Source organism: Metopolophium dirhodum, chromosome 8 (genome assembly GCF_019925205.1).
Source record: "Metopolophium dirhodum isolate CAU chromosome 8, ASM1992520v1, whole genome shotgun sequence".
NCBI classification, from domain to species: Eukaryota; Metazoa; Arthropoda; class Insecta; order Hemiptera; family Aphididae; genus Metopolophium; species Metopolophium dirhodum.
Genome location: NC_083567.1, coordinates 24,685,420 through 24,710,476, shown reverse-complemented (window position 1 = coordinate 24,710,476; position 25,057 = coordinate 24,685,420). Strand labels below are relative to the sequence as shown.

The following is a 25,057-nucleotide window of genomic DNA, read 5'->3' as shown; positions in this document are numbered from 1 at the left end:
TTCATTTTGCAGGGCGATGACGACCCATCGGACACAACGGAAATGTGGAACCTGCGCGAAGTGTCGATGATCCATCAGAAGGTGTTGGTGATCGCCGAGGTGGCGTGGGACGCCCGGCAAGTCCACCGTCCCGCTTACCTGGTTACGTGGGAGATCGACGGCGGCGGCCTGAAAGGAAACCTGTTCACGGACACCACGTGCGTCACGCTGTCCCTGTGGCCAGACACCGCATACCTCATACAGGTCAGTTGTAAGCCATCGAGCACAATCGTGCGTTAATTGCGGGCGCCTCACAATTATGACAATGACGAAAACATAATAATAATAATAATATATTATATAGCGTCCACTCTGTGAGGCCAGAAGCCAATCCGTGCGCTTGAGTACCGGCTGTCGTGTCGTTATGTCCGTTGTTATCACATAATATAGCGTACGAAAGCTATACAATATAATATATATTATATTATGTATATTATATACTAAGTCCGTTTTACTTTACAATATGTACCTATATATGTACAAAGGACATAAGGTATAGGGACGTTAGGAAAAACGAGACGATGCGGTCATGATATAATATAAAGACATTTTCTGTTTCAAAACTTTAAAATTTAAAGACCCACCACCGTTTACCGTAATCGTTTTTACGGCTTTCTGTGTATATATTATATTAAAACGTCTTCTATATTAGCATTGCAAATATAAACGAAATTGTCTCTATACACGTTTAAATAGCATCGCGTATATAATAGGTGTCCTGGACCCTATATATATATATATATTATATACACACGCGAATCGTGGTGTTGGAATATTTAACATTTATATATATATATATATATACTATATTAAATTTAAAGTTACAAAGATGAGTAGGTTTCTTGAAAGTGAATTTAAAATTACGTAAATTAACTGATTCTGTGAACGGCAACTTAGTGTCAAAATGAGTTTACTGCAGAGTTCACGTTTCGAAGATTTAATGTATCTCGATTATCACATCCGCTGTAGGTACTAGTAAAATTCTCAAACAGCGTTTCTTATTTCGAAGACACAGATCGTACAAGTCTCGGGTGTAGAATTTCGCGTTTTTCGCGTGATTTTCAAAATTATAACATAATATTTATATATTATACTTTCGCGAAGTCGAACCAGTGCGTATTATTATATACAATATCTAAACGAACGATCATTAACAGTGAACGCACACACCGCTTCCGGGTGTGGGGGTGAACGGCGACTACATTGACGTTATTTTACATACACACACACAATACACGTCCCGTAAAAGCCGGATGTGGAGGTTTACCAGATGCCTCGTGGTACAGTGGGTGTTTAGGGGTCGTGAATAGACTAGCCTCCTAGGGTACCACATACTGAAAATGCACGTCATTATCGCTATTTAACGACTATACACGACTATGACAACGGCGAAGAGGGCGCGTTCGTTTGGGAGGCTATTGTCAGCGACGACGACTAGATAAAAAGATATTTGCCGGAAAGAGTTAATCGATGGCGACGACGGCGGCGGCCACGCGACCGACTGACACAGGATATCGGCGGCGGGGCACCCCGGTCACGAACGGTTCACCACCCAAAGGCCATAATAATAATAAATCGTCCGATAGTTCCGACCGTTATGATAGTGCGTATATGTTGTACAAGTAGGTACCTAAACGTATTTATAATATTATGATACGAACTATATACTCGTAATATTTCGACGGAGAAAGAAAATATTATAAAGACTATAAAAGGAGGAGATGAGAAAAAAAATCACAGAAACATAGCTTGGAGAACAATTTATTTACGTCTTATATAATATTATATAATATATATAATTCTTTCTGGTGGCGGCTGATAAGAATGAGAACCGTATATTACATTCTAAAATATACTCACTGTATATAATAATAATAATAATAATAATAATACGATATGAGATACAATATTATATTATATGCAGTAGTACGTATATACGAAACATTGTATTATATTATGACCCGCATATAAAAAGCAATTGCCAGTGATAACGCGCCCAAACACGCTCTATATTAGTATTATATATATTGTGAGCCATCGCGTATACACACACATAGACTTTTAAAGGCGTATGTAGTAGTGCAGCCTCGGGTTCGCGAATATTCAACTTTATATGCTATTATTATTATTATACGTATATATGGGACATCGCGTTTCGATTCGGGACCGAAAAAAAAACCACTTAACGGTTTCCGGCGGCGGCGCGTTCCGACCGATTTTCGACCGGGCTGCTGCTGCAGGACATGACGATTTCGAATCGACGCCGCCGACGGGATAATATTGAATTATTATACATAGCCGTCACGACATCGTTGTGTATATGCGTACTATTATATTTTACAGAACTTCGGCGGCACCTATAATCATAATACATATATAGATATATAAATATAACGTGATAGAATATTCGACTGAATGTGTTATTATTGAAGTAAAAAAATGTAACGTACTGCGCTCACTGCGCCCTTTTATGCGCCTTACCATAAATTATTATTATAATATTATAATATTAAATAGATAATATATTTTAGGTACGTCGCGTAAACTCTATTTATTATTCAAAGCCGACCGCGGACTCCGGTGAAACACGCGCGGGTTATCGATTTCCGTGTTATATGGTTGAATGCTGCTTGATCCCATTAAACTATAGTGACGTCCGCGTGGTATGTCCCACAACTAGATTAAAAGATTTCGCACATTAATATACCAAGAGTTTGAAAATTTAGTTTGCAAGCCCTTAAATGTTGATCCAAAAACTGAAGGAGGTGAGGACATTTTGTGACCGGTTTGGAATTTCTGGGTCAACATCGAAGGACTGCGTGCAGTTTATGGCACTGCAGCCGTATTATGTGAAAATCTTTGATATCTTCCATAATTTCCACTTAAAAATTTAAAATAATATATTCGTTCATTTTGGCCAACTGAACATATATTTTTAAACCTCAAAACGAGGGGTCAACTTTATGAACGTAAAAAAATTAATTCTCCGACATTCTACATAGACTGTGCTTTTAGAAGTCATTCGATTTTTATAGTAAAAACATTAAGTATAAAGTGAATAAGTTTACTAATTTTGAAAGTTATAGGTTACCTAGGTCAAATTACATCGATAGTAACAATATATATAGCATCGGTATTTACTGGGCACCAAAGTTTGTCCTCTATTATAATAACATCGATTGTATTTTGCGTGTATCCGTGCGTTTACAACAGTTATTGAAGTCGCTCGCGGCAGTCGTACAAAAGGAACGATATGTCATTTTCAACGACGACGAGACGACGAAACGAAACACGCGTGATGGAAACAAAAGGTGATAATGACGCATCAGATATTATGAAGATATGGAGATAACATTGTCATGACGCTAGGACGTGTGTAATTATTATACGAGTGCCCCGTCGAAACATCACATTAATTATACACACGTAATAAGTACATAATAATAATATTATTATTGTTGTATTAAACAGCCTGCACGTTATTAATTGTCGGCAACAAAATGCATTTAAATGCGAATCCCCGCCTCCGCAGGCAGCATATACCTATATAATATTACATTTCAAAAGACGGATGACCCACCGGCGCGAGATGTATTTTTTTGATAACTTCAAACGCGAAGCTTCTTCACTCCCGTCGTCGGAGCAATATAGTAGGTAATAATAATAATTATCGTTATTATTTTAATACGAACGTTTCCTCGGCGCATTAACCATACTATATATTTACGCATAATATTATAGGTATACGCGTATAACATATATATATCGTACGCTACTATTACTCCTCCTCCGCTTCGACGTGTGATATTCCGAAAACTTGTTTTCTCATTTCAACGTTCTCGTCACGCAAGCAAACCTATGCCTACAAGACGTCTACAACCGTGGTATATACGTCATGCGTGAGTTTTGTACAAACGGTTGCCTAAAAAATGTTTTCATAATGATACACATCATAGCTAGGTGTATACCGCGGTAGATATTATAACTCGCTGGGCTGCGCGCGTGCATACTATACGCTTTGACGATCTGCTTTATTTTTTCTTCCGTTTCTGCCGAGTGAAATCCACTGACGTCGGACTGTCCGAGGCCGACAGCGCATGCAGGCTGCTATAGATCATGTCGACGAGCGCTGTTACAATAATAATTAAACGCTATTATTAAATTGTAGATTTGTCCGAGTGCGGTAAATCAATCGGATAATAACAGGTTGGTCGACGGACGGGAAATTGTCGATCGCACGATGAATGCAACACGTGTGTGCCCTCTCCGTAGGTGGTATATACCGATATAGACAAATTATTAGGAGAATGAAATTATAAAAAGCCCGCTATCATAGGTACAACGAATTTAATGTATATAATAATATACTATAATATGTCGTAGTTTACGTCCGGGATATTGACGAGTAAAATATATTATTATGGTTATCACCGCAAATTTATAACTGTATACCTATATGTAGACATGTAGTAATAATTTATCAAGTGTAAAAAACCGTTTTTGATTTAGGAAAATTGTCACTCAATGTTAGAGCTAATAGACATAAAAATTATAACTCAATTAATTGTTCAAATTGCCAAGTTCATAATAGTATTTTATGCACACTATTTATTTATTTGTTAATATAACAACGTACAACGTATTAATATTTCATTGAAATTAATAATTAGGACCCTCCCTAATTTGAATATGCATCAAAAAGAATAATCCATAATACTATGCGTGTTATATTTATTATGCATACAATTTTAGAATATAGGAACTTCGAAAATGGTATTCGTTTTTTTTAAGATGTAGGTAAAAATTATAACGATTTATTGATTATTGATTGATTGATTATTTTAAATAATTAATTATGAACAACATGAAATTACATTATAATGGAAAATTATGAATTTAACGTTGTATAATTTGTTCAAAAAACGATAATTTTTTCCGGCCGATCGTTTGACTGTCTTAGACTCGAAATAACTTAATAATCAGTTATAATCAAAAATATTATCACGCCATGAGCCAAATTTGAATTGTTTTGTTATGTTTTTTTCGAGATATTTATGAAATAATATGCGACTTACTCTTTTATGCATCCGTCTAGAAATGTGTGACTTGTGTTGCTTATTGCTCAAATATGCAAGAATTTGTAAACATAAAATAAAAAAACATCATTACAGAATTTAAGCATTACGAAACGTCGGCACATATTTTAATCGGAACACAATAATATGTATTATTATTTGTGTAGAAGACTTATACGTATACGTATAACAATAATATAATAGTAGGCGGGCGGATTCTATATAAGACACTCGTTAGATACGATATACGTATCACGACATGCCCATATTCATTATTACTAATCTACTCTCGCAAGTCGTATTATACAGAACGACGTTCCACGTCTCTATATGATAAATGCGTTGTTTCCAATATACATTACAATATTATTCGACCGGATTTTTAATTCATTTGCAAGGCGCAGACCATCGCGGTAATAGGTTTCATACGGGGTCGATCGTTTATCGCCACCGCCGCCGCCGATAACAAAAACCGTCCACGTCCGAGGGTGACACGCGAAAACGCGATCCCCCTCGAGTTCATGATGACGTCTTCTCGTAATATATATTATCGTATTATTATATGTATATTATTTTCTGACCATTCCGTGGGCATTGATTACGCGGTACAAGATTACGTCTTTACGTCCATATCTGATCATATATAGGTATATATTATATATTATATTCACTATGTGTGCGTGCGCCGTGCACAGTAACTTACACGCGGTCTATATAATATTATATTGTTATAATATACGAAATAATGCGTTCCTATATTTAAGCCAAGGGGTCGGGCGGACAAAGACATTATGCGCGCGGAGAAAAAAATAAAATAAACCTCCGCGCATTGTAATGCCATTACATTATTATTGTCATGCTATTTCGTTCTGATTCGCTTTGTTCGTGTCTGAACCGCATTATTCATGTGACTAGATAAGTTCGCGTTTTTAGCCGATTCCCTGTCAACCCCCGCAAATGACGTTCTCCGTCACGCGCGCCTATAATATTACGCACCGAGAACCTAGGGAGAAACTAATAAATTATTCATTTCGAGCAGCTGTTTATCACTTGGGCATTCCAGTGACGTTTATATTCTACTCGGCGTGCGTTGCGGAGGCGAGTGACCGGGCGCGGTATATATAGCCGGTACCTATCTACCGCTCGCGGTAACCGTTCGTCGTCCACGTAATATTATATCGGTGTATTATACCTACGTTCTGTATATATAAATACATAGGCGGGAGAGACGACACGCACACACCCCCGCCGCCGCGTACAACAATATAATAATATGATATTATTTAACTGAACGCGATTTACGTCCCGGTGTCCGTGACAAATGGCTGACGGGCCAAACTTTATCGCGGCTAAACGACCTATCTGTCTGCGCACAAAATCGAGTGGCATGTCTAATAGGGATAATTATTAAAGTATAAATACATAATATTATAGTATATTTTATTTATGCGTAAACTATTTTGTCCACAGTGTGTGTGTGTGTGTGTACACCTATTAATATTAATAATTTAGTTGACGGGGTCTGTCGGGGTTCGAAACGACTATAATATTATTATATTGATCAGACGGCGTTCGCGAAAAACAGTTTGTACCATTATTATATTAGTATCTATTTTTTAGCAATAATATTTTTTTTTATGATCGTCGCCGATGCTGACGAGACAAGATTGTTCTGCCGAAGGCTATATGAGATGATGTGAAATTGTAATATTTTATTCACTGCGCGCGATATTTCTTCGATCTATTTTCTGTACGACATAAACTTAAATAATAAATGCTTATTTAAATTATAGGATTCTCTTTAGCTTTAAAATAGAAATACGCGTCCACAACCGGTTTTTTATTGAAAATTTACGAAGACTTTGATAAGTCGAGAAACAGAAAAAGTACAAAATTTGATATTATTGTTTAAATGTATCTACGCGTTAGGTATATAACGTTATTTTGTTGTTGGAAATTATAATAATTATTATAATCTGTATAGAAACTCATATTATTATTGTTGCGTTTGACAAAAGTCTTCCGGAGTTTTTTTTTCTAACCCCGAGTTGTAAAATACGTTTTGTTCAAATGAAATTTATTTTTCACTGCAACGAATTGCACTTGACAAATGTAGGTCACATTGCAGACTATTGTGTTTGGACAGAGCCGACACAAAAATTTTGAGGAGCACCTGAACTGAACGCTGCACGCTACTTGAAAAACGTCATTTATCATGTTTATCGCAAAATTGTTTTTTCGTTTCTCCGGTTTATTAAACGATCTATATATATACCTAGTTACTATAGGGGTTTTCGTGCGCACACGTTTATACAAGCTGCTGTTAGATAATAAATGATTTACCTTATAAGAAAGAGAAAAAATACTAGCTAGGCGAGGTACTTGTCCGAACATTGTGAAAAATATAGTGTTGGCGCTATATAAAGAAAAAAAAGTCGAAAACAATAACTCGATGAACAGGGTGAAATTAGTGTCATTTTGTAAACGTCTGCACTTTGTAAAACGACTTCGACTTCGGCTAACTCGATACGTCACTCGAACATTAATCGAATCGAAAGAAATAATTTACCAGTAACTGTAGGAAAGTCGGTAAAAAACACTTAAACCCATACAATGTAAAAGAACTGAGTCCGTACTACGAAACCTATTATATATATTATAATCAGCATTATACCTTATTATTCAATTGGTAAATATTTGAATGGTTCAATTAAGAGTGACAGACCCAATGGTGTTTTCCGTACCTATCCTATACAGTATCCCTTAGGTACAAATATCCAAATAGCTACTAAATACCCCCCCACCCTTACCGATTGCTATTGTAATTTTCCAAGGAGTATTTGATAGGCAATTTGTGTGAATTATAAAATATATTTTCTGTAAAAATGTAAGATCGTTTTTCCTGGACTATTATTGTGAAAGTCAATGTTTACAAACTTAACTGTTTAATTTTTTTAGAAAAAATTCTAAAAATTAAAAATCAAAATTTAGTTTTAAATATTTTTAACACAACTAATTTTAATTGGAGTACAATAAATGAATTAAGGTACCACAATAATCTATAGAAGAGGTTGATAAAGATACTGTATCATCAGAATACATATTTTTATTTCGGCTTCTACATTTCAGACAAAACTAATAAATAAAAATTGAATTTGTGTGGAGTGGTGTAGGAGGGGCACTAAAACCGTATTTGCACAATTTTATAATATTATTATTTGAACATTATGAAACAAGTAAATCATATAACTCTTGTGATTATACATTATATTATACAATAATCGTATAATAGTTGTATGTGCCATGTATGTTTTGCTATAATTTCGCTGACACGCGCACCTACCGCAGTGGCGACGTCCAAGACGTATTATCGCGATATTTATAGAATTTTAATTTCGTGGTCCACCAACAGCAGCAGCAGCAGCTATAACAGTGGCGACGGCGGTGGCGGCGGCGGCGGGGCTGACAGAGACAATTTAATTACATTGTCACGGAGACGTACGCGCCGTGCGTGCGTGTGCGTACGGATTTGTGTGTTTTCGGGTATGGCTAAACTCGCACACTCGCACACACCCACCATAAGGTCACCGAGACCCGAAACATAAGATCGGACCGACAACGAGGACCCGGCGCGGGGGTGGCTAGGGGCGATGGGCAGGGGCGGTAAGATACAAACAGTTGATGCAGCGGGGTTGGGGGTGGAGTGGAGTGGAAATGCAATTTAACTTTAATGAACCACCGCGACGGCTTAAGGGACTTGCTGATGGGCTCGGAATCTAATTTAAATGTACAGCGCGCTGCGCAGATACAGTCCGTTGCCCGTCCGCGCGATATACATTATACGCACCCGCGTTTGTGTGTGTATAATATATATATATATATAATACATGTATATTGTATATTGTGTATATATATTATAATATATATGTACAATGTATAGACTATGTAGTATATACTGCTCTTTGACATTAATTTACTTTATTCCGTTACGTTAATTAGTAGCTCTTATTTCGCTAAACGCGAACGACGCCGCGCTAAATATTCTTACCGAGCATAATATTATATATAAATATAACATTGTTTAATACGAAAATAGTATTTGTATAATATTATAATATTATTATTTTGCATTTTACCGGCGGGCACCGCGTGTGAATCGTGTGAGAGACGGTACGGTTAGAGACTGATACTGATTATACCTCTACTGATGAGCGTACCTATATATATACTATATATGATATATATACACGGTAACAATACCAGCTACTATTTAAGCTTTTTCGAAAATTAATCGCATTCACGCTACTTACGGGAGGAGAAAAAATAAAGAGGAATATAAAGAAAACCGACATTGCGCCGTTTCCATTTTCCCTATTAATTTTGTTTCGCAAGCGAAAAGCACTTAAAGCAAGTCGAAATCTTCCGCCAGACGCGCAAAATAAATAAAAGTATTCGCGCGATAAGAAAAGGTTTTACTTTATGTTTGTTTAATGAAGCGGCGCTGCTCTTTACGCCATTATTATTATTATTATTATTATCGGACGGATTTCGCTCTCCTTTAACCTCCAATACAATAATAGTAATAATAATAATATATTATAATAGACCGATGTACGTGTCGTAAACGTCTTGTAATGACTAATGTCAATTATATTACACGTCAGTGTCGAGAGCTCCAAATTAGCATAGGAAAAGCGTCGTTGTTTTAGATTTTGCGTTTGCGCGTTCGCATCGTCCGCGTTCAAAACAGCGACGACGACGACGACGACAATGTTCCGAGTGCGTCGATTCCATGTTTTTCAGTGCCGTAGGGACTCGGTCGCGGAATGTGAATTCCCAGGCGATGACAGGTCATACAAATAGGAGTATATAGGACATTATTTTTACTCCACCCTGACGTTGAATATACGCGTTTTTCTGAAGTCAATAAATCCGGACTACGAAACACCGCGAGACGCCGGCATGAGACATATTATACGTATACGTATATATAGTATGTGCTTTAAAAAATAAATAAATAAAATAAATAGACGACTCGGTGTTGACGTTAGCCGACGTATGTACAGACGACGTATTATATTATGTATTACCGCAGCGGTCGTGCGAGTTCTACCGATGCGGTTAGTATAAAAAAAACCTATTCACAAGTGTATACATTTATTACAAATCCGCGTCTTTCTTACTATATAGAACCCGACGAAATATCATAATATATTATTTAGGTCGATCACTATACAAATAGGTACAATAACAACCACTGATGTTGATCACTCACTAATCACGATATTATACTGAAAGACAATTTCGATTCGCAACCACGGGAAATGGTGATATATTTTAATGATATATAATATATTATACCTAATTATTATTATGCCGTATATTATATAGCTGGTATACTGATCGAAAACTGTTTTTGAACACGATAAAATATATTATTATTTGAACGCCGCCGCGAATAAAGGTTAGGAAGGCTCGTCAAATTATCATATAATATTGTCAGATATTATACACCTATATATATTATGGGCCGCGCTAGTGCGTACGGCAAGAAAAGGTTTTCCAGGTCGGCCGTCGAAACCGCGCGAGTGGAACGGCCGCCGCGTGGGAACAACACCATAATAATATTATATACGTCTTTATGCCTCTTTATACCGTACATGGTCGGCGGCGGCTTTTCGGATGTCTATAAAGGGGTCGCACTCGCCGCGCATTCTTACACGTCGCAGCGCCCACATATTTAGTTTTCCGACGTAGGTACCTATACCTAACATGATGACGACGGTTTTCCGATACGCGTATAGATCGGTGTACGCATCATATGCGGTCGTGTTATTATAATCGTCGTCTTGGTCGTGGTCGTCGGGGAATAAAACGGAAGTCGGTCGCCGGATAATCGTCGCGGTGTGTAAAGAAAACGAGGTGCGTTCTGTGCGCACGTACTGTACCGGACGCTCAGAGAGGAATGCATCCTACGAGATATATATATATATACATTCGTATTATAATGGTACGATAATAATTGTAAGATTCGGTAGCCGGGACGACTGTGGTGCGGTTCGTATCGATAATAATAATATAATTACGATAAATCACCATAGCTCCAGTGCTACAAGTGTCGACGACCATACGTCGTATAATTTATAGGAATCGATGAAAAAGTATATCAATAATTATTAATCACTAATCATAGAAGGTGGCACGTAAAGTTGGCATTACAAAAAATTACAACAATCTGCACCTTGATTGGTCGGACATTGTTGGAAATATTGTTAGAAATAGTTCAAACCTAGTTTTCCCATTGGTATTCGTATTTGTGATAACGATATCACGGCTATATTGCGTTACAATTATCATCTTGGACCCATACAAAGACCAAACTATCCAACGGTTTGGACTTGCTGGAATCGTCTCACAGTTTTCGTAAGGGACCTAGTTCCAAATTACAGAATGGCAGACTGCAGTTGTATTATAGCTGCTGTATACTTGGCTTTACAAAGTTCAAAGTTCAAAATGCAAAAAGGGTTTTTAGCCTATATAGATAATAACAATATTTCTAACGGCAAACCAAATATTACACTCGTAATAATGCCTGCAACTTCACATACCTATACATATATACCTCGAATGCGATGTTTATATTATTTTGTGGGTCCTATCAAAATAATATATAATATATACGTTATCGGTACGTTATATTGTTCCAAACCGTATCGTTATCGGTTTTCGGGTCAGACGGGCTGCGTAGCACATAATAGCAGTAATAATAATAATAATATAATACAACAATACTGCTGTGTCCCTGCGTACTGTATTGCGAGCGGCATTGTACGAATGCGGGATCCGAGAAAATCAAAAACCGAATTACGCACGCGGCGCCGCACAGCAAACGATAATAACGGATTATCGACCGGCCCGGGAGGAGGACGCCGACGTTTCAGGGACGATACGGGGATACCGAAGGCTGTGTTGGATTTCGACTGTTTTCCCGGTCGGTTAGTCCATCATAGATTATTGAGCTGAAATGCCTAATATTGTACACCGTATACGAAAACGGCCGTATCCGTCACCTCCACCGCCACCCCTGTTGAGCTAGACGCAAACCCTATTAAAGTATTATATCGTAACGTCTCGGGGCCACAACGACGACGACCCTCGACGGCCTTATAATAATAATATATTATACATTTATAAGCGGTAAACTATGTACAGAAACGTTTTCCGACGACGATGATATTGTTATACCTATTGGTATATAAAACTCGCCTACATAACCGCGGTATAGGTATAGCTGTCATCAATATGACAATATATGTGGTATAACCACTATGCGAGCTTTGAGCACAGTCACGTGCGCGCGCATACAATATTCGATAAAACAAAAGTTTATAATAATACTTTTAAGACTCCACACTGTCGGAAATCTTTTCAGTCGATTTTTTCGTCGAGTGCCGACTCCGGTATTAGACGTTTCTCGGACCGCTGCAATGCGCAGATTATTGTTATTTGTTTACGAACCCGGTCGTGTTTGTTTTGTACTCGAAATTCGATATTATATCACAGACAATAACGCAGTGATGATGATATAATAATAATAATAATAATACAATCGGTCCGAAACCCATGCGAATTGTAGTCGACGTCGTCGGCCGGTGGCGTTAAGTTTTATTTGCGTTGAACGTTTGTGAATCCGACGAAAACCCTTGGTACCGGGCCAACGGTAACCGTGTTAAAATATAACCAGCCTGATACCTATCTATATAATATAGGTACGTTTATCAACACCTCTCCCGGAAAATCCTTCAACGGAGCCTATCGATACACCAATAAATTCCAAGGTCTCGTCCTATCCCCAATCCGCGAACAGTTTTCCGACCGCGTTCCTGTGCGATTATTTGCTCGGACACGGCGTACCTGGGTATTACTATAGGGGTCTAGTTTAATTATGTATAGGGTCGCCGACTGCCGTACGGTAAATATAACTATTATTCGTTTGGACTCGATGCAAACCATTGGTCAGCAAAAGAAGGTACCTACCTGTTTAATATTGACTCGTTAAAAAAAAAATGTTTAAAAACGGATCGAGCGGTGTGTGTGTCCGAGGGGGGGGGGGGTTGGAGTCCGGACCCTGGGCGGCCCCTTATCCCGCCTTCCGGTCAACGAAAACCTGCCGGCGGCGCTCGTTTTTTATGCGCTTGCATAGACAGTGCGGACTCGGACAGGTGAAACCGACTTCGGATGCGTGAACCAATAACAATATAATATAATAAGACGTAAAACATAATGCGTCATAATATTATACTAGTATACATCCTTATCGATTGCGCATAACGCCTGTGCTCGTCTTCCTTCACGGGTAGTTTTAGGGATGCATAACATCATAATATACGTACAGCACTCGGCGGTGTGCTGCACTGACAATGATAATTATTATTATTGCGGCCTACCACTCTGCAGCGAGATGTATATACTCATATTATACGTCATTACACATTGCATCGCGGTTACTGCACGTGACTTCCGGTACCGCCCATCGGGTCGTCTGTAATGGCCACGCCGCACCACACTACAGTCACTTGTTTTTATAATACATATAATATAAATGTGGTGTAATACTATACACACACTATATATATATATATATATATATTATTACGTCCTTCCCCCCGCAAGACTATGCCGGACGACAACCATGTTTGGGGGGGGGGAGAATCGCCTCGCCGTTTTGCTCGTCGAGGGGTGGCTTGCCCTCCCCGTCCACACGACTGCAGACGAGACCACCGTATCGCCCGAGTGCAGCAGCAGGTCGTTAAAGTCGGTCCTATATAGGTATTTGTATACTATATGTGTATAGGACAAATGGGTTTTAACTTGGTTTTTTGAAATCAGCTATTTTTTTTATGTAGGTCGCTTATGCCTGAAATCGATATGACTCGATATTACATTTAGGCATATCTACCCAACTGCTGTGTAAATGTGCGTAGTATTTGATCAATTTATTATACGAAGGAGAACAACTCGGCAAGCATATATTATTATTATGATGATGACGTTGGACGAATATTAAATTCTCGTTTTGTTCTCATGTAACCGCGGCGCTGTCGTAAATTAATTAAAACGATGACCGCCGCCCAATTATATATAAACAATAATAATAAATAAAAATATATTATATAATATGAATTTGGAAACCAATTCGTACGGAGTTTGAATAATGGTAATAAGTAACAACTAATAACTACGCTTCTATATAGCCGCGTGTTACCCTATATAGTGAAATAAACCCGTTGAGTAGTTAAAAGTTCGAAATTGGCCTCCCGCTGGTTCTTAACAACCCTCCCGACCGAATACGTCTGAAATTGAGCTCGCGATATTAATTTTCCAAAACTTGGACGCCCCGTCGACTCGGCACCAATGGCTGTCTCTTCATAAATAGCTTAAAGACGCTATTGGTAGTCGAAATTATACATCGCATATCATATAATATATGTGCGACTTTATAGTATATAATGCGTCACACGTTCTTGTATACGTATATGCTGGTATTCATTTATGTAATATTATATATATTACACCCGTTATAAAGGTTCAATATAATATGTAAGCTGGTCTTATAAACCTAGGCATAATCGCTTATTTTGTGAGCAGATATATATATGATAGTTTAAACACTTTAAACGGAGAAAGAAAACAATTTTCAGTTCAGTATAATATAATAATATATGATAAATATATACCTATTACATGTTGTACCGTTTATGATGTACACTGCTCGCGACTATATACGTAGTAACGATGTTCGCGTATACCACGTCGATAAGTATATATGTACGCGTATTACGTATAATGTATATCTATCCTAATCGAATTGTATATAAAAATTTAAATAGCTAAACGATTTGGGTCAACTGTTTTTTTTCTTTCTTTTTACACGCCATTTCGAACTTATATACTGTATATATATATGTGCAGTATATGTAATATATATATATGGATACGTGTATATCTATCCCGCTGATCGTACACGGAAACAATTTCAGACCTCTAAAAGCTTAAGGATCCCGCTCGTATATCGATTTGCCATTGGTATCGCAGGTCTGAAATTGGGTCCGGCTTAAGTGTGTTTCCTGATTCGTCGGGATTTTCGATCATTTATTCTATCCTCCACTTACCCCCGCACCCTTCCACGCAACGGCGTCCAACCACCGGCAGAGAATCTCTCATTTTTCCACTCGGCTACTTCCAACATTTTCCCTGCTGCAGTATAAAAACCCACCACGGTGTCACTTTTTTTTCACTTTCTCTTTGTTATTAACTTCTGGCCCTCGGGGTGACGTATTAACGGATTTCCAACGGTAGAACAAAAAAAAAAAAAAAACAGAAAAAAAGTGTACGCCAGGGAAAAGGACGTTAAATGGCTCGTAAAATTGGAAATTCTTCGTTCTTTTGACAACCCCCGTAACTCCGTTATAAATATCATTAAGAAGTATTATAAAAGAGGAACTTTAGCCTCCAAAAACTTTTTCAATTTCTCTTCTCATTTTTGGGAATTTTTCATTTTATTGTGTTGATATATTATTACGTTCACTGTCTACTGGTCGAAGTCGCCCACTTGAGTCTTTTCAACTTGTTTTACATTTTTTTTATGCCCTCCTGACAAATATCGAGTGTTAATAAATTTAATTACGATTTACGTAAATCGAACACTGCGGCCGCCGCCACTGCGGTTGATTTGCCCAAGATCATAATATTAATATTATAAAATAAAGACAAAATATTCAATATGAAAACGAATACGAAACACCACGGTAGTGTTATTTTTTATTTGTTTCAGTGAATATTATATTCCGTGCTGGTATGGAATGTTCGCCGTACCTTCTTGTTTGTGCAAGCGCAGGAAAGAGATAAATGGGTATTAATTTTTACCCTCTGATAATTCGGGTGAATATCACTCGAAATTCACGTACTATTATGCTAATTGTTACTGAATTAACGTAACTTTTCATAAGAAGCGCATGTTGCAAATTAAACAAACGCTCTTAAGAGTATAGTACGCTTTTAATCGAGTAATTACTTAGGGCGCGCGCACATCCCCCATCTGCAATGTGTGTACGAAACGTTGTCAGTTTTCACAAGCCTGCTGCGAATGAATCGTTTCCGGGACGTAACTCGCAATCATTTCGAACGTCTAAGACGCCGTATACACGCTCGTCATGTCACCGTCGGTTTTCGTTGCATTTTTTCGACTCAATATTAGATATTATTATTATATTGTACTGATTTGCGTGTTGTTTCGATAATAGAAAGTTACGAAAGTATAAAGGTGCGAAGGTATGAAACAGTATACAGTTGTTGCACAGTTATAATCGCAATAAAGATGGCAGTCGATGATATTATATTATTATATATTTTTTTGTTATTGTCGCCTAGTTATTGAGCGATATTTTTTCAAATAAAAAAAAAATGTTATCCAAATGATACTGATGCGGAGCAGTTATCGCACAAACGTGATAGGATACCTACTCACAGTTTTTGTGTATATAGCTGCAGCAGTGTCTGTGAAAATGCAAATAATTATAATGATAGTCAATGTTGAAAACGCGAAACGTATTTCGCGATGAATAGAAATAATACGGTCGCGGTCATTGCAGCGTTCAAACTATAATAGGTATTGTTCTTCTAACTTCTCATCCGACGAAAATGAACGCAACATGTACCTACGCGTAGAGAATAAGATGAATTGTGGTGTGTGTGTATTATATATAGTTATATAACTATATATAGTTTTTATATATTTTTGTTGCTCCACTTGCTGTCAGTAATTAAAAGAAGGCGTACGGAATGACAAATCATTTTGGAATACGAGCCGCCGCGTATATATATTCCGAGCGCCGGAACACATTAAAACACAAAAAGAATAGACAATTATAATTAACCTTCGTGCTCAGAAAACACACGAACCGTGTTAATTAAATTAAAATCGTTTTAAATTTTTTTTTGTTTTTTTTTCCTAACAAGCAATTTATGCTCTGTACTAAAACTCGGAGCCGTATTAATTATAGCGAATTCATCGTCGTCCAATGGGTTTTTTTCTCACAACCTAGAAACATGGCCGCGCTATACGATTTTCCACGTGATGTATATATTATTATTATCATCGTGTTTCGGACGAACGTCCGGCAAATGAGGCGATCTCGCCTATCCTCGAGTGACCTCCCCAAAATACGAATAATAACTTCGGACAGTATAAAACGACGGTTGGCCGGCTCTCGTGCGTGACGTTCACAGGGTATCGATATGATGGAAACTCGAAGAAATGTTTTTAAGAACCGAACTCTCAACTCATCGTATAATATTCGTGTGGTACTATCGCCTAGACTGTAATACCTATAAATATCGAATATTATTTCACATTATTGCATGAATATCCGTGGTTAATAGGTAAGGCTACCTAGCTATATTATATTATAATCGCATATCTTCGGCGGCGCGTATATCACGGATCTCGTCTTTCTTTGTACATACCTATATATATATTGATTTACGCGCCGACTAAACTTTATCTTCTCCTACTCATTTATATAATATATTATTCAGACAGAGATATTCTATATAACATTGTTGCTCCGTAAAATAGCATAGTGTACCTACTCTGGGCGACTATCGAATCGGTCGGAATGCGGGGCCTGCAGCAGCTGCCAATGGCGCTCGCTGTTTCGTCGGGTGCAGGGATGATGATAGACACAATGTTAAAACAATAAAATACGCATAATAAGTTCCCGTCGGATAAAAATTGCAGGCTTCAGGACGGCGAGCGTATTTGCTTTATTCCCGTTTCTGCGTAAATACACAACAGCTTAAGTCTCCTCACAGCGCCGTTTTTTAGACGCCATTTTATTATTATTAGCGTTTTACAGTGTAGAAAAATATTTAAGCATGTAATAACTTTTTTACGACTCGCCGACATCTATAACGGCCATTTAAGAATGTTCTGTGTATATGTATATCACATTTTATACATACGTGTGTGTGTGTATAACGGCGACTCGATGGGACGCTCACATTTTCCATTACCACACTCGCGCATTATTATACCCTACGAAAAGCAGAAATAAATATAGAGTACGCGTGGTCGTTATTCAAAAGAAAATGGGATGTATTTTTTTAAAGAACTTTCTTTATAATGTCCAAAACTACAGTTTGCAATCTCCAAAAGAATTTCACATTATGTTTTTAAATACTATTTTTTAATCTATTTAGCTAGATCACACGCGATCGCTAGCCAAACAATCGTCCGTAATAACAAAGCACGCAATTTTCGTTAAAAAAAAAAAAAAATAATAAAAAAAATAATGCTGAACACAAATTTTCTGTGGTAATTATAACGATGCTGAAATTTAAATTAAAAAATTAAAATATAATCCGAACGAACTGTGATAAAATCGTATTTAATTGAAATCATTTGAAAATACGACAAATCGAATTCCGTATACGAAATTACATTGTTAATAAATACTCGTGTGTGCAGTATATAGAGCTTTGACGCGACAGGGTGGCACTAATGGCGGAACGTTATATCCGTTAATTAAAAAAATAAACAATTCTAGTCGGTCCGGAAATTCCTCTGTACAATCGTATATATGCGTGTGTTGTAATCGATTTAAAACATAACATATATATAATATATATATATATATATTCGGGCAGGATTATATACCTTGCCATTCTGACCAACCACCGTTTATCCTTTAATGATGCATTTATTCATATTATGATCTTATAGATTTGTAACTATTTATAATTTAAAAACCATATTTTAAAGTACTTTGAGTGTCTTATACATTTCAATACCATGTATTATGTGGCGATAAAAGCATCTTTTTTTCAAAAGATATTTATTATACTTTTTTCTTTAAACTGTTAATTAAATAAACCCCCAATTTAACTATAAATTAACGATGGATTAATTTTGTTATAACAAATATATAGTAGATGTCATATTTTATATTTAATCTAGTATCTACTGTTTATAGGTAGGTATACGCAAAGTTATACTGTGTTAATATTATATAGGTATGCTTAATAAAATTAATGACTATAATTTAAAAATATATTTTAAACCTATACCTAGTTATGATTCATAAGTCTATTATCCTTAATACCTACATACATTTTAGTGGGCCGGATAAAGTTTTTTCTAATTTCAATTTGTATACATAAACATTTTCAAGTAATCAGCTTAACAAAATACATTTTACAGTAAAAAAGCGGTGTTTTAATTTTTAAATAAGTATGAATTTCCAACACAACAAAAACTAATCAACAATAAATCGACTAATAGGCTAAAAAAATCCAAGGAGGTGTTTAAAAATATGGTCATTAAAATTTCAAAAACCACAATTTGAGTAAACGCATAGAATATTATATGACAAAATGACTGTAATTGGGCTTGAGTGAATGCTTGGCGATTCATCCAGTGTGCTTATAATAATATTATTATATGTGTGTGTACCTATGTATATAATATTATTGCAATAACGATGGAAAACGATAGAAAAACATTTTATGGCAGTATATTATTTTTAGTGTTTATCACCACAAACACGGGTGTCGCACACATGACGTGGTGCAGTATATATTATTATTATACTTTATATGTATTATGGTTTTATAAGCACCGCGCTCTCGACGACCGCAAAAACCATAATCACAATAATATATGCTAACCTCGATCCTTTGCGTTATGTTACAGGTGTCTCTGCTGGGTGGAGCCGACGAGTCCGTGAAAATGTCCACAAGTCCGACGCTGCTGTTGGACACCAGAAGCGCTGTGCACTCGACTGCCGCTGCGGTGGAAGTCACGACAGCGGCGGCGGCGGCGGTGGCGGAAATGGCCGCTTCGGACCGTTGGAGCGACGACGGCGCTAACGAAGACGAAGACGAAGACGCGGCGGCCGTTGTGGCGGCGGCCGGGGTGGACACCGTGGCCGTGGTGACCGGAGAGGAGGACGTGACGGCCGAGCTATCGGCACCCGTGGCCGTGGCCGCTGGACTGGGGCACGCCGAGTGGCAGCTGTTGGCCGCGGCCGGAGCCGGCGTGGCCGTGTTCATGTTGCTGGCCCTTGTCCTGGCCTACCGCAGCACCGGCGGCGCATCGCCCGCGCTCCACAAGGTGGTTCGGCACGACGATGCCGAGTGTCCACCGCTGTTGGACTACGCGCCCCGACCCCTGGACTTTTCCAAATACTTGGGTAAGTCTAAATTATTGATTAACGACGGCCGTCGTTGCTTAATGACCCGCGAATTAATATATTATTATTAAATTATTGCGTAAGTAATGATGTATGTGTTGTTATTTACTGTCAAATCTCTTGCACGTATACGACCAGAGTTTCGGATTCACAACCGATTTCGTTTTTGTGAATCCTCAACATTTTGTACCTGCAAAACAAACCCATAATATTTTGTCCATCATACCTATCAAGTTTATAAAGGGAACGATTTTTCTGAAAATAGATTTGAACGAATTTCTAACGAAGTTTATACGGGTTTGGATTTCCTACAGGTACTTTCTGAATTATTCACGACAAACTATTCATACACTTGATTATGCAATCGGCACGATCGGAAGTTATGCGTTATCAGCGATGAACCAAAAACTCAATGGTTCGGTTGATGGTTAAGGTTTTTAAAAGTTAACAATAATATATTCTATAATTTAAAATTTAAAATTTAAAATGTCCATACATTTTGAATATTCGTTGAGTTTGAAAACACTGAATGATCACAATGATGGTTTATTGATGCTAAAAATATACACAAAATTTGACTAAATGAAAAAACTGGTTAGTGAAATTAATCATATTCCACGGTTGATACTTTTTATTTATGGGCTTATTTTAATTGATTATAAAATATATTTTAAATTGTGGTTATGTTATATTGACGAATTCAACGAATATATTGGATTATAGGTATTTATTGAAATTAAAGAATGTTAAATTATATAGATTGACCTGATCTACCTTAATCATCGGCTAAACTTAGTTGAACATAAGTATTTTTTCCCAGCACTGAAAGTTATTACGTTTTACTAAACTTTGCACACAATCACACGTGGCTCTCACTTGCGCACGATCTTCCTATTAAACTCCTTAAAATTGGACCGTTTGCAGTATGAACCTTTGAGCGTTCAATTAATATAGTCCACGAAAACGTACTATACCCATGGATTTAATTTCGTAGTCGTCGTCCAACTTTGCACCTTTTTGCACACACATAATACGTTTAAAGCCGCTATGTACATCGTACATATTATATAACTACATACATAATATATATGCCCAACCTGCGCAGCTATATATAGGTACCTACCTCTACCTGCCGCTGCTCAATAGGTATATGTACCCGTGGACCTCGATTGACGCGAAAATTGTGTGTGGGGTTTTCCGGTTCAATTACTCGGCGGCGCGAGAGGGTTGTCGTCTAATTATTATACGCGCGCCGAGGACGAAGACGTCTAGGGAGGCCCCGCTACCTCCCATCGGTCATTAGCGTGGCATAATATTCACTACAAACAGTTGCGGCATTTAATTAAAACTGATTAAAACGAGCGCGGTGCGTATTAATTATACTGCGCACTTATCGTTTAACGAATCGACGGGAAAACTGAGAGTATATATTACTATAGTAGGTACCTATACGCGAATACAACCGTGCAAGTGTGGGTGTGTGGGTCAAATGCGCGTCCGAAAACGATTTCTCGGGTCGTATTTCGTCGGACGCAACGATTTCACCGTAGATGACTTCGGTCTTCGATTAACGAACGCCAGTATATATATATATATATTATTATTTCGTCGGTTAATCTCTTCCGAAATAATATAACCTCGTTGGGTTTGATCGCGTTCGGTAATATTATTGAACCGCACTATATATAGGTACACATTTGCGTGTTCCAAATCCTGTAGTTTACCGCGGTAGTATTTGGCATTTAGCCCGAATAATTTGCAGCGTGCTTCTCAAATTCTGAGTTGCCTATTTAAGGTTTTAAGAGTTCAAAAAAAAAAAATGATTTAATTAAATGACGACGTTGCTGAAACGAAACCAACGCGCTGCATCAATATAGACGACGACCAGCTGTCCCGCACAACAGCAGCTCACGTATAGGAAATAATATATTCCAATTAGCTTGTTTTGTGTTATTTTTTTAGTGTCAATCGATCAATAATAATTATCGACATTGTATTATCATGATAATCGCATGATTCAGCATACGCAGCTGTGTAGTCTCCTATGATGGAGGATGATTCACCGCAAGCATATTCAACCTCTATTTTCTTCTAATAATGAGTTTATTCAAATTTTTTTGTTGTAATTTGTTAACTATAACTGTATCTAAATCAAATTTCGAATGAGCAGTTTTATAGTTATTTAACTTTGTGTACTAAGGTCAATGATATTAAGTTTGGACTATCAATAATAAATAGTAGAACGAATTTTACATCTCAGAAGTTACTTGTTAAAATGTAGACACTGAATTTCAAATCAAAATTGTCAAGAAAAAAAAAATTATCGGCTTCATAATAACTATTAACAGTAAAAAAAAAGGGAAGGAGTAGTTTTTATTTGAAAAAACACGGCCCACAGGACACTATCCTTGAATTGGGTTATAAAAAATGTTGAGTATTTGAGAATACTGTCGTTATATGTATGCGTATGGGTTCTTGAAAATTCCAAAAAATCAGAATTTGAAAAATGCGTATTATTAATAAGGAAGACATCGGCGGACTGTGCACGCTCGGGGTGAACCACCCGGTAAATTATAACGCGCGCGCTCTTCGGAACCCGCGAAATTCAGTGGCGGCGGGCCCGAAGTGGCGTGTGACTTGGAAGCGAAATCGTTTTAAATCACGTGCAGTATTTATTTCCCCGACCCCCCTTCTAATAATATGATGATTATAATTATTTAGTCGTGCACGGAAACTTATATTCGTTTGTCGTATTCGTTTGCAGGCCGCTGTCGGAGGTCCCATCAACTGCTCGACGAGGACGCCGCATCGCAGCAAGAACAACCGACCGTGACGCACGTCCGACATTAAAAAAAATATTATATTATAATTAATTAGGTATAATATTATATTATACTATATTGTAACATTATTGGGTGTCGCGAGCGTACAGTCCTTCATACGTCGCGGCCGTCGTTGTCCCGGCGCTGCCGATATATTATTATATGTTTATGGTATAGGTGTTATATACCGTTTCGTTTCACCGGAGTCCTAATAACCAATGTTTTTGTCCCCCTCCCCCCCGCCCTTAATCTATTTTGTTTTGTATAAATATTTGTGTTGTATATATTATATATAATATATGAAAATCTCGTTGTACATTTTATCCTATAATTACGCGGTGTACATACGATGACTATTATAATATTATTATTATTTATCGCGAGGCGTAAATTCCACACAGTTATATTGTAATAATATGATATTAATAAATTGTAAAAAGAAAAAAATAATTTAAACAAAAAGGAAACCATCAAAGTTAAAACAAATCAAATTCGTGGGTTTTTTTTCGGTATACGACGTCTCGTGTTATACTGCACGTTATCTAGTCATGTGAATAATATAATATATTACAATAATACGTTACATTTTAATAAAAATAAGAATTAATATGTCACCTCACTATTGAATCGCTTCACAATATAATATAACAATAATTATTATTGTTTTATATCGGGCGTAATATTCTCGGTTAATATCTTTTGATGTACTTTTACGGTTTCCATTATCTATTACCAAAAAAAAAAAGGTAAATTTATTTCACGTAAAATTGTAATAACATTGTGAATTTATTTTTTATCATTATTTTTTATTTTATTTTGCTCTTAGTTATATTATATGTGCTAATTTTTAATGTCACCGATTTTTAACGATAAAACGCTTTTTTATTTTAAAGTATAACGTTGTTTGACTTAAAATATCATAATATATTATCATTATTATTATTATTATTATTATTCTGTAATATTATTGTACATAGCAGTGGCAAGTATTATTATTAATTATTATTTTAATCGATGTAAGTTGATACTATGTGTTAAGCGAATAATTGAATAAAAATTATAAATAAAAATTTTATTGCATATGCCGTGTATTTTAGTTCTTCAATCGTCGACGAGGTGACTGTAATATTATTATCGTTTATCAAAACAAAAAAGAAACCCACGCTCAAAAAGCCAATCACGAAAGCGTCCTACAATAGCTTATAAGTGCAAAATATCGTACGCGGTACCGACGAAGGTAATCGTCATAATATTATCGCACGAAAACGGTGAACGAAATATTAAAATAATAATATGATCGTAGCAGCACACACACACACACACACACACACACACACACACACACACACACACACACACACACACACACACACACACACACACACACAACATATAATCACACGGCGAGCACTCATCGTCATCCGCCAGTACCTTTGCAGAAATCCACGCGAGTACGTTATACGTATATGGCGTAATATAATAATAATAATATTATATTATCCGTGGGCGTTCAATCGAAAACTAACGCGTGGTGACGTTTTTACTTTTCGAAATTGAGAGTTTTTTTTTCCCAATCCCGATGACGTCGTTGTCCGCATTAAATCCTCCCGATTTTTAGAGGAGCTTAATATATTGCGTGCGCGTATACGTTGATCGGATAAAAAGTCGCGGTAAAAAAAAAAAAAAAGAAAGACCCGCGAGCGTACACGTCAAATCAAATTTCGTTTCCCTCTCCCGCGTAAGACTCCCGTGAGACTAAAAACTGTCTCTCGGTGTCATCTCTATACCGCGAATCGCGCACAAACAGTGGTGAGATCTCCGCTCTCATCGCCGTCGAAGTCAGTTTTCAGACGCGGAATATTTTGCAGGT

General features: G+C 37.1%; 1 protein-coding gene across 1 annotated transcript in view; it reads left to right on the top strand.

Annotated features, from left to right (window-relative positions):
• Positions 1 to 24,576, top strand: part of LOC132951483 (uncharacterized) — a 124,828-nt gene extending 100,252 nt beyond the window's left edge. Inside the window, exons 5-7 of the mRNA XM_061023309.1 lie at positions 13 to 243; positions 19,867 to 20,365; positions 23,130 to 24,576. Coding sequence (XP_060879292.1) covers positions 13 to 243; positions 19,867 to 20,365; positions 23,130 to 23,215 — 816 coding nt within the window. The 3' untranslated portion in view covers positions 23,216 to 24,576. The remainder of the gene's footprint in view (positions 1 to 12; positions 244 to 19,866; positions 20,366 to 23,129) is intronic.
• Positions 24,577 to 25,057: the final 481 nt, after the last annotated feature.